The sequence below is a fragment of the Oryx dammah genome, unplaced genomic scaffold, assembly GCF_014754425.2.
Source record: "Oryx dammah isolate SB20612 unplaced genomic scaffold, SCBI_Odam_1.1 HiC_scaffold_18, whole genome shotgun sequence".
Lineage (NCBI taxonomy): Eukaryota > Metazoa > Chordata > Mammalia > Artiodactyla > Bovidae > Oryx > Oryx dammah.
In genome coordinates, this window is record NW_024070202.1 from 88,028,681 (window position 1) to 88,044,212 (window position 15,532).

General features: G+C 39.2%; 1 protein-coding gene across 1 annotated transcript in view; it reads right to left on the minus strand.

The window, feature by feature from the left end:
- Positions 1 to 15,532, minus strand: part of IQUB (IQ motif and ubiquitin domain containing) — a 77,400-nt gene that overhangs the window by 21,020 nt on the left and 40,848 nt on the right. Inside the window, exon 9 of the mRNA XM_040259553.1 lies at positions 2,867 to 3,037. Coding sequence (XP_040115487.1) covers positions 2,867 to 3,037 — 171 coding nt within the window. The remainder of the gene's footprint in view (positions 1 to 2,866; positions 3,038 to 15,532) is intronic.

Here is a 15,532-nt window from a genome sequence, read left to right on the forward strand (position 1 = left end):
TGTTCCATGTCCAGTTCTAACTGTTGCTTCCTGACCTGCATATAGGTTTCTCAAAGGCAGGTCAGGTGGTCTGGTATTCCCATCTCTTTCAGAATTTTCCACAGTTCATTGTGATCCACACAGTCAAAGGCTTTGGCATAGTCAATAAAGCAGAAATCGATGTTTTTTCTGGAACTCTCTTGCTTTTTCCATGATCTAGCGATGTTGGCAATTTGATCTCTGGTTCCTCTGCCTTTTCTAAAACCAGCCTGAACAACTGGAAGTTCACGGTTCACGTATTGCTGAGGCTTGGCTTGCAGAATTTTGAGCATGACTTTACTAGCGTGTGAGATGAATGCAATTGAGCGGTAGTTTGAGCTTTCTTTGGCATTGCCTTTCTTTGGGATTGGAATGAAAACGGACCTTTTCCAGTCCTGTGGCCACTACTGAGTTTTCCAAATTTGCTGCCATATTGAGTGTGGCACTTTCACAGCATCATCTTTTAGGATTTGAAATAGCTCAACTGGAATTCCATCCCCTCCACTAGCTTTGTTCCTAGTGATGCTTACTAAGGCCCACTTGACTTCACATTCCAGGATGTCTGGCTCTAGGTGAGTGATCACATCACTGTAATTATCTGGGTATGAAGACCTTTTTTGTACAGTTCTTCTGTGTATTCTTGCCACCTCTTCTTAATATCTTCTGCTTCTGTTAAGTCCATACCATCTGTCCTTTATTGAGCCTATCTTTGCATGAAATGTTCCCTTGGTATCTATAATTTTCTTGAAGAGATCTCTAGTCTTCCCCATCCTACTGTTTGGTAAATATGAAGAAGAATCAAGGAAATGGCTACCATGAAAAGTAGGTATGGGACTTCTCTGGTCGTCCAGTGGTTGAGAATCTGCCTGCCAGTGCAGGGGACACTGGCTTGATCCTTGGTCCAGACAGATTCCACAAGTTGCAGGGCAAGTACACCCACACACTTAGAGCCTGTGTTCCTCAACAAAAGACGTCACCATAATGAGAAGCCTGCACACCTCAACTAGAGAGTATCCCCCGCTTGCCACAACTAGAGAAAGCCTACAGGTAGCAACAAAGATCCAGAGCAATATAAATAAATAAATAAACAACATTTAAAAAAAAAAAGAAAAAGAAAGCATGGTAATTATTTTTAGAGGATGAGAAAGTAAATTGAAAATACGAAGAGAAAGGAAGATGCTGACAAAGTCCTGTTTTGGGCCCAGGAGGATGGGAACAGGGTTGGTAGTTTTACATTTGCAGATATATACTTGATATGTTTATTTCTGTATATTTATATAATTCACAATCATTTTAAATAAAATACTTGAAATGATTGAATAAGAAAGGCTAAATAAGAGTTAACTGATTAAAGTAGAAGTATTTAGAATTAATAAAATAGAATTAAGTTGCTCCAACTTCCCAAGAGGGACTACAAGAAACATAGTTTGAATGAAGGAATCAGAAGGTAAAGTCAGTAATTATAAAATGTTCTGTTTTTTTTTTAATGCATACTTGGTGTGGCTAATAAAAGGATCTGCATCGGTGGTCTTTGAGAGCACATTACAATGACCTGGAATGATTTTAAAAAATCTTAACATTGCTATCACACTTGAGTATCTGATTGACCTGTTCTGAAATGGGGTCTAGATATCATTCCTATTAATTTATCCTCATATTCTCTCTCCCCGTTTCTCTATATAACTCTCTTTCGAGCTGTCCAGATGATTCTAATGTATATTCAAGTTCAAGATTCACTGGTCTGTATAAGTAATTGTCATCCAAATAATACTTCTTATTTATTGAGGGCTCCCTATCTGTAAATATTGAGACATACAAATTATATATTTTATTTATATTGTATATACAGATGTGTGTATAAGTATATACACAGGTATATATTTATATCCTCAAAGCAACTAATTTTACAGATAACAATAGTTTCAGAAATATTTAATAACTTATCTAAGGTTGTACAGCCACAATAAATAGAATCAGAATTCAAATTATGCTTAAAGACCTTGATCCTTTATCAAATATCGTTCAGTAAATGTGTATGTGGTTATGTTAGGTTAAATGTATTAAGATATGCACAACTTATCTTTTATGAGTCTATCCTCTGACTCTTTTAATTAACCAGCTAACGGTCCTAATTACATCAGGGAAGAGGATTTCTACTGTACTCCCTACCGGAACTCTCTTTTTTCCAGTCTGGTCATTTTATTGCCCTCTAGAGACATAATGTTTATTTCCTACTTCTGAACCTACTGCTTCTCCCTCTCCTCCTAACCATCTTTAACTTCAAAGACATAGTTACGAGACACACATCTCTGAAAAGGCAGCCAACACCTAACTGAGTTCATGCCTTTGCTTTCAAGATGGGCAGTAATGTGAAAGAACTATGAAGACTGACCTTTCAGTCAGAACCATTTACTCAACTACTTAATGTGCCTTAAGTCAATAATTGATAAGGAAAAAGAAATAAAAATACTTATATACAATGCTGCTTTAAAATGGATAAAAATAAAATTTTCATCACAAGTGTCAAAATAGACAGACAATAATTGCTGTTTTATTGAGTATTAATCTCATTTTATATATATCTGCATTCATTAGAGAGACATTTATATTTAGACTATTCACTGTGTGATATTTACATTAGAATGTATAATACATAGTTTAAGAACTTTTAGATAAATACTAATGCATAAACCATATCCTCCCCAAAGTGTACCCAAATGATATATCGTTGACAAAATTAATAATTTATTATCTTTATAATTACTTAATAGAAAACATCTTATTTATTTTAGTATTCAATATTTTTACTGATGATGTGACACCCAAAAACTAAGAGAAGTTAATGTACCTTCACTGTATGTTTAAGCGTTAAGAGCACATCCAGCCTCTCATCTTGAGAGACATTCTTCAGCATGATGCAGTTATAGATGTTTTGCAGCTCTCTGGCTCTGATGGTAAATTGTGTATCCATCTCAATTATTTTGCCATCAAATCTTCTCCACACCTTTGGAGCTGAACACTTAAAAAAGTAATATTATAACTATCAGTTAATTAATGTTTCCAAAATAATTTTATTCTGTCTACTGTAAGTTAACCTTATTATCAGGCGATTTATGAATAAAAATATCAATAAAACTTTGTTGTTCAGTCACTAAGTCGGCTCTAACTAGAAATTAATTAAATAATTTGTAGACCACAGGAAAGTAAAACAATTTAGGAGAAAAAATATCAGAGAGCTTCAGTCTACAGAAGTGCAAATATTTTCTCAAGATTCAGAATTTGCTACTAATTTGTACTAACTAGTATGATTGCTGGGTTTCCCTGGTAGCTCCGGGGTAAAGAATCCGCCTGCTAGTGTAGGAGACGCAGCAGGCTCAGGTTTGATCCCTGAGTCCAGAAGATGCCCTGGAGGAGGAAATGGCAACTCACACTAGTACTCATGCCTAGGAAATGCCATAGACAGCAGCCTGGTGCACTACTACAGTCCATAGGGTTGCAAAAGGGTTGGACACTACTGAGTGACTAAACAACAACAAAGTATGATGGTTAGCTTGATGGATTTGTGAAATAATTCATTATCTCCTTGGGAAAAACATGCTATTTAGAATGCTAAAGAGATAGTCTACTTGGTTCAATTATATTGACTTGGATGAATGTGCCTTGACAATTGAGAAAAACCTTTGTGGAACAATTGTTACAATCCTCAATGTGTCAGACCTACAACTATAGTGAAATGGAACTCAGTTATAGTTCCGTTTTCCATAAAAATAAATCCATAACAAGTTCACAGTTCTTTACAAAGCAGATGTCCACAGTAAAACATCTGTATTTAGCTATCTTAGCAGTGCTTTGGCCCCTGCCTCCCTGGTGATCGGTAAGATTCTCACTTTCTATTTCCAGATCTGGCTTGGTGCATCTCAACTTAGCCCACCTCCTGAACTGAAGGTCAAAGATGGAGTTAATTTGTCCTGAAGCTCATATAGGGAGTCCTATTCTAAGAATTCAGAGACAGGAAATAGTGAGTCCTAGCTGACTCAGGACACCAACAGAAAATTTAAAGACTATGTTTGCCAGTGCTATTGTTCCCTCCTGCCAAGACTACCACAACTTTAAGGGAAGATTTGTTGACCTAGAAAGAGCACAGTGAACTCAGTGACTCTTCTACTTTAAGGTATAAAGCTGCTGAGTTTCTTTCCCTGATTATAATTTATCAAAAAAGGTGACTATGTTGATCAGGACTTCTAACCATTCAATGCTGTATTTTTTGTAGACATAATTTGAGGCTTGGGAGACCTGTAGTTCAATTTATGTCATACTTGCAAGCATTTCAGTCTCAAATTTGATTCAGTTTAAAGCTTAAAGAGAAGCCCACATATTGGAACAAATCATCAGGAATGTAGAATAGCCAGATAGAGAAACTCTACAAGCCTGTATTTATTTAGTATGACAATAGTATGAGGAATTCTTAGTTACAGCCTCAATTTACCTTTTTTTTACATTTCATATTAGCTCAATTACATTGAAAACTACCAAACTACTATTTAACAACAAATGTATTTGATATGTTTTCAAAGTAATGGCATCATTTTCTGATCAAAGGTAAAGTGGATGTTGCGCAGAGCTAGGAATCTTCATTAGAAACTTTAGATCCTCAGTTCTAGTTTTAATCTAGCAAATGAAAAGCTGCAGGTCTCTGATTAATTTCTATTTTTAGAACACAAATCTAATAATAAATAATGTAAAGTTAATTATCAGACTGATAGAATTAATAAGATTTATTAAGATTATAAGAGGGAAATAGCTCAATAAAAAATATTTTATGATTTAATTATTATCACTTGGAAATTTTTAAAATATATTGTTTTCATGGATATACTCTTGTTTGGGGTAGATCTCAAGAGTGTTATTGAAATATTTATTGCAAAGCTCTTTTTGAAACGTCTAAGGGATAAGCAATCTTAGGCTACATTTCATATAGCAATCTTTTAAAGTCTAAAGCCTTAATCTGCAGAGTTTTCCTCAGGAAAATGCTATTAAATGTAATTTCTTTTCTTTTCTTCCAGTAATGTGAACAATACCTTCAGCTCTGCAGGCAGAGAAGTTATTTCATTTGTAATAATCCAAGTACAATAACCTTTTAATGAAATGCTTACTTCATCTACTCTATTCTGGTTCTTTCAGCTGTGGTGTTGATTTAATTCTACCTTTCCCCCCAAGTTTTTGGTCCCATTTAAAATACTACAATATAGTAATACTCTATATTTTTTCCAAATATCAGTTCACTTCAGTTCAGTTCAGTTGCTCAGTCGTGTCCGACTCTTTGTGACCCCATGAATCGCAGCACGCCAGGCCTCCCTGTCCATCACCAACTCCTGGAGTTCACTCAGACTCACATCCATCCAGTCAGTGATGCCATCCAGCCATCTCATCCTCTGTCGTCCCCTTCTCCTCCTGCCCCCAATCCCTCCCAGCATGAGGTGGCCGAAGTACTGGAGTTTCAACTTCAGCATCATTCCTTCCAAAGAAATCCCAGGGCTGATCTTCAGAATGGACTGGTTGGATCTCTTGCAGTCTAAGGGACTCTCAAGAGTCTTCTCCAATACCACAGTTCAAAAGCATCAATTCTTCGGCACTCACCTTTCTTTACAGTCCAACTCTCACATCCATTCATGACTACTGGAAAAACCATAGCTTTGACTAGATGGGCCTTTGTTGGCAAAGTAATGTCTCTGTTTTTCAATACGTTATCTAGGTTGGTCATAACTTTCCTTCCAAAGAGTAAGTGTCTTTTAATTTCATGGCTGCAGTCACCATCTGCAGTGATTTTGGAGCCCCCCACAAAAAAAGTCTGAAACTGTTTCCACTGTTTCCCCATCTATTTCCCATGAAATGATGGGACCAGATGCCATGATCTTCGTTTTCTGAATGTTGAGCTTTAAGCCAATTTTTTCACTCTCCTCTTTCACTTTCATCAGGAGGCTTTTTAGTTCCTCTTCACGTTCTGCCATAAAGGTGGTGTCATCTGCATAGCTGAGGTTATTGATATTTCTCCCGGCAATCTTGATTCCAGCTTGTGCTTCTTCCAGCCCAGCGTTTCTCATGATGTACTCTGCATATCAGTTAAATAAGTAGGGTGACAATATACAGCCATGACGTACTCCTTTTCCTATTTGGAACCAGTCTCTTGTTCCATGTCCAGTTCTAACTGTTGCTTCCTGACCTGCACATAGGTTTCTCAAGAGGCAAGTCAGGTGCTCTGGTATGCCCATCTCTTTCAGAATTTTCCACAGTTTATTGTGATCCACACAGTCAAAAGCTTTGGCATAGTCAATAGGGCAGAAATAGATGTTTTTTCTGGAACTCTCTTGCTTTCTCCATGATCCAGCAGATGTTGGCAGTTTGATCTCTCGTTCCTCTGCCTTTTCTAAAACCAGCTTGAACATCTGGAAGTTCACAGTTCATGTATTGCTGAAGCCTGGCTTGGAGAATTTTGAGCATGACTTCACTAGTGTGTGAGATGAGTGCAATTGTGCGGCAGTTTGAGCATTCTTTGGCATTGCCTTTCTTTGGGATTGGAATGAAAACGGACCTTTTCCAATCCTGTGGCCACTGCTGAGTTTTCCAAATTTGCTGGCATATTGAGTGCAGCACTTCCACAGCACCATCTTTCAGGATTTGAAATAGCTCAACTGGAATGCCATCCCCTCTACTAGCTTTGTTTGCAGTGATACTTCCTAAGGCCCACTTGACTTCACATTCCAGGATGTCTGGCTCTAGGTGAGTGATCACACCATTGTGATTATCTTGGTCATGAAGATCTTTTTTGTACAGTTCTTCTGTGTATTCTTGCCACCTCTTCTTAATATCTTCTGCTTCTGTTAGGTCCATACCATTTCTGTCCTTTATCAAGCCCATCTTTTCATGAAATATTCCCTTGGTATCTCTAATTTTCTTGAAGAGATCTCTAGTCTTTCCCATTATTTTGTTTTCCTCTATTTCCTTGCGTTGATCGTTAAGGAAGGCTTTCTTATTTCTTCTTGCTAGAGGACCTATTCCACATTCAAGGTCCGGGGAGGGGGCGGCGGTGAGGAGATACCCCTCGTCCAAGGTAAGGAGCAGCAGCTGCGCTTTGCTGGAGCAGCCATGAAGAGATACTCCATGTCCAAGGTAAGAGAAACCCAAGTAAGACAGTAGGTGTTGCAAGAGGGCATCAGAGGGCAGACACACTGAAACCATACTCACAGAAAACTAGTCAATCTAATCACACTAGGACCACAGCCTTGTCTAACTCAATGGAACTAAGCCGTGCCCGTGGGGCCACCCAAGACGGACAGGTCATGGTGGAGAGGTCTAACAGAATGTGGTCCACTGGAGAAGGGAATGGCAAACCACTTCAGTATTCTTGCCTTGAGAACCGCATGAACAGTATGAAAAGACAAAATGATAGGATACTGAAAGAGGAACTCCCCAGGTCAGTAGGTGCCCAATACGCTACTGGAGATCAGTGGAGAGATAACTCCAGAAAGAATGAAGGGATGGAGCCAAAGCAAAAACAATACCCAGCTGTGGATGTGACTGGTGATAGAAGCAAGGTCTCATGCTGTACAGAGCAACACTGAATAGGAACCTGGAATGTCAGGTCCGTGAATCAAGGCAAATTGGAAGTGGTCAAACAGGAGATGGTAAGAGTGAACATCGACATTCTAGGAATCAGTGAACTAAAATGGACTGGAATGGGTGAATTCAAGTCAGATGACCATTATATCTACTACTGTGGGCAGGAATCCCTTAGAAGAAATGGAGTAGCCATCATGGTCAACAAGAGTCCAAAATATAGTACTTAGATGCAATCTAAAAAATGACAGAATGATCTTTGTTTCCAAATATATTCAACATCAAATCCTTTCTACCCTTCAATTTTTAAATTAAATCCTAACCCTTTTTGTAAAGATTCTTAACTACTGTGGTATGAAACCACTGAAATCACTATTATCCAAAGTTCTATTATATTTATTAAAAACAAACACACAGACACACACACAGAATATGCAGTATCTATATTTCAATAACTCAGGGCAATGCAATTTGGGTCCAAATAGTTCTATAATTATTTTGTTTGCTAATTCTATTTCTCCTTGCAGAGTATAAGAAATAAATTTCTTATGTAGTTTTATGTATTTCACAGGGCCTAAAATATTCACTCATTCATTCAAGAAATATTTACTGTGTTTACTGTATATTGTCCCATGTACTAAGTAGCAAGTAGATAAATTTCAATTTCATGAACTCCAGTCTAAGGGCATAGAAAAATTTAAAAATAATTGAAATAAAAGTTGGTTATGCTTCTGATGCTGGTAAACAGGTAACTTCAAGTTGATATCTAAGATAAAACTGAAGAATAACTAAGAATTAGCCAGATTAAAAGTAAACTGAGTGATACAATCAAAGAGTCTTAGATTCGAAGTTTGAGTTCCCTACTGTCAACACTGAAAAGGTATTTTTAAAAAATCTTTGGCAAAGTTGTTTTGATACTTGGATATATTACTGTCAACACAGATAACGTGGTCTTCAAGTCTAAGCTTTTTTGATTTCAGTCTTTAAGGTATTTTTTTAAATTACTCTGATGCAGGAAAATGTCAACTTTGCTTACTTCTCTTTTCTATTTTTTTTTCCTTTGAATGCTGTGGCTGTAATAACAGATGTATAATAGTCATGTTCTTAAATTGCTTCAGAAAACAAGAACATAATAAATTCCATTTAGGTGCCAACAGATGAGACAGCATAGATTCTGGAGGAGAGAAACAGAAGAACAGCAGGAAGACACACTTTGAGGACGGGAGGGTGGTGAGATAACAAAAACCCTGAGAGCAGCAAGCTTCCACCAAAGAGAAGAAATGGCTACACTATGAGAGGAGGTCTTTCCTTTTCCCTAAATTAATACTCTAGTCCCTCAGGGCACAAATTAAGAATAACACCAACCCCCAGAGCTACTGGGTAGTCATCAACTTTTCTTTTACACAGCCAGGGGATTTTGTTCATCCACAGAGGACAGCCCTGTGTACTGTGGTGCTGAGAGACAGCCAAGAGCTGGTTGCATTTTCCCATCCCATTAGCTGCTGGCCACCTGAGTAAGGAGAAAACAAAACTAAATGACACAGTTAACACAGACTGCAGTTTTTTAGCTTGTGATTGTGAGACACGGCATGTGAATCAAAGAGATTCAAAGAAATAAATGGCCTTTACCCCAGGGAAAACCTCTTGCAGAAATTCAAATTCAAATTGTCTCTTTACACAGTTTGGATAAGCAGCACCCAAGATATATTAGAAACTGGTTGATGATTTTTCTTTAAAATTTCCTGACCTGAATTTCTTCACCTCTGTCAATTTGTGAGTTTTTAACATTTGACAACCTGTGGCTGTCAATGTTTGATAGGATAAAATTAGACTGTTTAAATAATGCTTCAAAAATCTTAAAGGGTTAAATAGATTAACCCTTTTATGGAGAATATAGGCTTAGTATAAAACCCCTAATAACTGATTAGTTCAGTGCTTTTATTGGACTAATTCAAAACAATAATCATTCATTACTCAAGAGAAATTCTGTGTCCTTGATAAAATATAACTATTAATTCAATATACTATATAACACTTAGACACATTGAAATTAAACTAAAACCAAACCATGAAATTTTATTTTCCAAAGTTATTTTCAAATTATAGGAAAGTAAAAATTCTCTTTACATATCCATATGTTATGGCACTAAATGTGAATCTTAAAATCTACATCATGACCCTGGTTGTTAGTATTTACATTTCAAAATGGTCTAGCCTTGAGGATTAATTCAAGCTATTTTTTTCTTAGCAATAAAAAAAACCTATAGAATAAGTTACTTCAAGTTTTATGAAATCAGTGCTGACTCCTCCTGAATACTTATTAGAGTCATTGCCAAGCATGGGTAGGGTTCGGTGGGAAGAGGCAGACAGGCATGAAAAGGAGGAGAACTGGTATCAGAATTTATAACAAAGGACTAACTATAAAATCTACCTTAACTGTTTTCTACGATGTTCATTATGGCACCATATACAAAAAGGTAATTTAAATTAATTTTGTGTTAGAATAACAAAGATTTCACAATTTACTATAGGAGGTTAAAAGCAGGCCAAAAGCCACCATTAGTCAATATTTTTAGAGAATGGATGAATTATGTTATCTTATAGAATGAGGATTGACTTCAAGTGTAGTTGTTCCAGTCCATGGTGTGTTCTTCTTGCCCTATATAACATTTTGGTCAAAACTGAGGCAAAGTTCTCTTTTATCAGCTAAAATGTCCATTTCTTCTGAGTCTTAGCCTGGAGATTGGTGAGATTAAGTGGTTTACCAACTGGGGTAACCATAGGTTCAGAACCCCAATTCTAAAACCTCCAACCCACAAAAACCCTTTTTCATGATTTCTACAAGTTCTTGTGGCCAACTTTTTCATCCTTTTTGCAATCTTCTGATCTTGCATCTTTGTATGTTGCCCTGAATCAGTCTGGATGTTAAGGCCTAGTCATTTCTCTTGTTCCTTTTCCTCTTACATTAAAAAAAAAAAAAAAAAAGAATCCTCTTGCACTAAATCCTTCTGTTAGTGATATAATTAATGAAATCACAGAAGCCACACTGTGCCCCACTGACTTCTAACTGTGTTCTGCCCTTCCTGTCTCTCCAGCAACACTCAAAGACCTCCATGTTTCTGGCACAATTACCTGGCAATTGTTCCTATACTCAGGATTATTCAGGGTCTCAGATTTTACCCCTAAACTAATCAACATATTTACCAAACAAAACAAAACAAATAACAACAAAATAACATCTTCATCACAGGAATTCTCATGAACAAAATGTCCCCATCTCATCTTTCTTGGAGAAATTTAAAGAACTTCTTAGCTATACTTGACAACAGGAGTAACCATCAACAACTGGCTCCAGAAACTCAGATCATGAACTCTTTACTGCCAAATTCAGACTTAAATTGAAGACAGTGGGGAAAACCACTACACCATTCAGGTATGACCTAAATCAAATCCCTTATGATTATACAGTGGGAGTGAGAAATAGATTTAAGGGACTAGATCTGATAGAGTGCCTGATGAACTATGGACGGAAGTTTGTGACATTGTATAGGAGACAGGGATCAACACCATCCCCATGGAAAATAAATGCAAAAAAGCAAAACGGCTGTCCGAGGAGAACTTACAAATAGCTGTGAAAAGAAGAGAAGTGAAAAGCAAAGGAGAAAAGGAAAGATATTCTCATTTGAATGCAGAGTTCCAAAGAATACCAAGGAGAGATAAGAAAGCCTTCCTCAGTGATCAATGCAAAGAAATAGAGGAAAACAAAAGAATGGGAAAGACTAGAGATCTCTTCAAGAAAATTAGAGATACCAAGGGAACATTTCATGCAAAGATGGGCTCGATAACGGACAGAAATGGTATGGACCTAACAGAAGCAGAAGATATTAAGAAGAGGTGGCAAGAATACACAGAAGAACTGTACAAAAAAGATCTTCACGACCAAGACAATCACAATGGTGTGATCACTCACCTAGAGCCAGACATCCTGGAATGTGAAGTCAAGTGGGCCTTAGGAAGTATCACTACAAACAAAGCTAGTGGAGGTGATGGAATTCCAGTTGAACTATTTCAAATCCTGAAAGATGATGCTGTGGAAGTGCTGCACTCAATATGCCAGCAAATTTGGAAAACTCAGCAGTGGCCACAGGATTGGAAAAGGTCAGTTTTCATTCCAGTCCCAAAGAAAGGCAATGCCTTAGAATGCTCAAACTGCCGCACAATTGCACTCATCTCACACACTAGTAAAGTCATGCTCAAAATTCTCCAAACCAGGCTTCAGCAATATGTGAACTGTGAACTTTGGGATGTTCAAGCTGGTCTTAGAAAAGGCAGAGGAACCAGAGATCAAACTGCCAACATCCGCTGGATCATTGAAACAGCAAGAGAGTTCCAGAAAAACATCTATTTCTGCTTTATTGACTATGCCAAAGCCTTTGACTGTGTGGATCACAAAAAACTGTGGAAAATTCTAAAAGAGATGGGAATACCACACCACCTGACCTGCCTCTTGACAAACCTATATGGAGGTCAGGAAGCAACAGTTAGAACTGGACGTGGAACAAGAGACTGTTTCCAAATAGGAAAAGGAGTACATCAAGGCTGTATATTGTCATCCTGCTTATTTAACTTATATGTAGAGTACATCATGAGAAATGCTGGGCTGGAGGAAGCACAAGCTGGAATCAAGATTGCTGGGAGAAATATCAATAACCTCAGATATGCAGATGACACCATCCTTATGGCAGAAAGTGAAGAGGAACTAAAAAGCCTCTTGATGAAAGTGAAAGAGGAGAGTGAAAAAGTTGGCTTAAAGCTCAACATTCAGAAAACAAAGATCATGGCATCTGGTTCCATTACTTCATGGAAATAGATGGGGAAACAGTAGAAACAGTGTCACACTTTGTTTTTGGGGGCTCCAAAATCACTGCAGATGGTGACTGCAGCCATGAAATTAAAAAACGCTTACTCCCTGGAAGGAAAGTTATGACCAACCTAGATAGCATATTGAAAAGCAGAGACATTACTTTGCTGACAAAGGTTCATCTCATCAAGGCTATGGTTTGTTCAGTAGTCATGTATGGATGTGAGAGTTGGACTCTGAAGAAGGCTGAGCGCCGAAGATTTGATGCGTTTGAACTGTGGTGTTGGAGAAGACTCTTGAGAGTCCGTTGGACTGCAAGGAGATCCAACCAGTCCATTCTGAAGGAGATCAGCCCTGGGATTTCTTTGGAGGGAATGATGCTAAAGCTGAAACTCCAGTACTTTGGCCACCTCATGCGAAGAGTTGACTCATTGGAAAAGATTCTGATGCTGGGAGGGATTGGGGGCAGGAGGAGAAGGGGACAACAGAGGATGAGATGGCTGGATGGCATCACCGAATCGATGGACGTGAGTTTGAGTGAACTCTGGGAGTTGGTGATGGACAGGGAGGCCTGGCGTGCTGTGATTCATGGGGTCACAAAGGTTCAGACACCACTGCGTGACGGCACTGAACTGAACTGAAAGCAAATAAAGCAGCAGATAAAGCACAAGCAGGAAACCCTGCACAAAATTCAGTCTTAAACAAGGCAGGTAAGTGTCCCCTTCTTCCCAGTCCACTGGCACTTCAGAGGCCTCCAGCTCCTTCTTGAGCCCTGGGTTCATGCTGTCCTCTTATAGTTAACAATCAGATACATAAGGAACACAGTACCCAGTGATGATGTTGGATTCAAGAAAAAGCAACATGCTAAAAGGAATTATGTTTAGTTTAAAATATGACTCAGGAGAAGTGTGAATATTATGGCTTCCATACAGTAGGACTCATTGTTTCTAGAATGAAGATATTTAAGCATTTGAAACGATAGCATCTACATTGCATATTTTCTTATAGTACTTGAAATATAAAACTACAAAAGGATTATTTCTGTTCCTTATTTTTCCTCCCTACCTTCCTCCACAAGCACTTATTGATACTCTGTGATGAGTACTGAGCTAGGATATGAGGATATGGAGATAAAAAGATAGCTCTTGCCTTAAGAAGCTCAGATCCAGGAGGATTCAGACATAATCCTGACGATAAAACTGAGCACTATGCACGAAGACAGAAGGGAAAGGAAGTCTTATGAAGGTGTATGCATGCAAGTGTGCTAAGTCGCTTCAGTCATACCTGACTCTTTGCAACACTATGGACTGTAGCCCGCCAGGCTCCTCTGTCCATGGGATTCTCCAGGCAAGAATACTGGAGTGGGTTGTCATTTCCTTCTCCCAGGGCATCTTCCCAACCCCAGGAAAGAACATGTGTCTCTTATGTCTCCTGCACTGGCAGATGGATTTGTCACCACTAGCGCCACCAGGGAAGACCATGAAGGTATACAGTACAGGCTAAAGCAGGAGGGTCAGTAGTCCTTTTTGGAAGAAGGGGTCTCTGAGCTTGTTTTGAAGGGTGAGTAGCTGGTTACTGAAGAAGGAAGGAAAGGATGCTACATGCAGAGACCACAGAAGAAGCAAAAGCACTGAGAGCATGTGGTTTCTCTGTGAGTGTGCAACTGAGTGTAACTGGAACAGTCTGGCTGTGGTGTATGAGCAGGGATGATGGGATGGGTCAAGTGTGCCAAGAATTGACAATAAAAGTCCTTGTTCCCAGAGGGCAGGGGAGGAGCTGTGTGGGATGAGGTCCCTATGGCAGCAATATGGAGGATGGGGGAGGGAATTAAGAAGTGAACCTGGAGGTTGAAAGCCTCATTTGGGGACATAAAGGAATCCAGATGGGAAGGAAACCCAGATCCAAGTAAATCAGTATCCAGCTCTCACAGCCAAGGTGAAACCTCCCCATGACAGCCTCCCAGGGGAAGAGAGGGAAGCAGGAAAGCCGAGGTGCTCCATAACACCTCAGAAGCTTCCCACCCTCTCGAGTTCCAGCAGGAGAACAAGGCATTCCACCAAGACTCACATTGGCTGCAGTTCAAGTCTCTGCCTATATGGCCTGTTTGGAGACGTGCAAGGTCATCAATGTGGCATGGCAGAGCCACCTCCCTGCAGGCAGTGGAAGGCCATTAGTAAGGAAGAAGTAAAGAATTGAGGCAATGATTAAACTAATAGAACAGAGAAGATGGTGACTAAGTACGACATCAAGAATAACACCCAGGTTTCTGCCTGAAGCAACTTAAGTGCATGATGAAACATTCATGGAGATAAGCTATGTGAGTGCTATAGAACAGGAGCCTCAGTTTGGAGGCGAGGGGACAAGGAATGGGAAGATGAGATGAGGTAGGGGTTGACACATCAGCTTTAATTGTGCTGTGGGACATCCAAGGAGCAAGAGAGCAGGCAATTCAGGACATGATTTGCAAGCTCCTAAAAAAGACGCTTACTCCTTGGAAGGAAAGTTATGGCCAACCTAGATAGCATATTCAAAAGCAGAGACATTACTTTGCCGACACAGGGTCCCTCTAGTCAAGGCTATGGTTTCTCCAGTGGTCATGTATGGATGTGAGAGTTGGACTGTGAAGAAAACTGAGTGCCGAAGAATTGATGCTTTTGAACTGTGGTGTTGGAGAAGACTCTTGAGAGTCCCTTGGACTGAAAGATCCAACCAGTCCATCCTAAAGGAGATCAGTCCTGGGTGTTCATTGGAAGGACTGATGCTAAAGCTGAAGCTCCAATACTTTGGCCACCTCATGCGAAGAGCTGACTCATTGTAAAAGACCCTGATGCTGGGAGGGATTGGGGGCAGGAGGAGAAGGGGACAACAGAGGATGAGATGGCTGGATGGCATCACTGACTCGATGGACATGAGTTTGAGTAAACTCCGGGAGTTGGTGATGGACGGGGAGGCCTGGCGTGCTGCGATTCATGGGGTAACAAAGAGTCAGACACGACTGAGTGACTGAACTGAACTGAACTGAAGAGAGTTCTGGCCTGA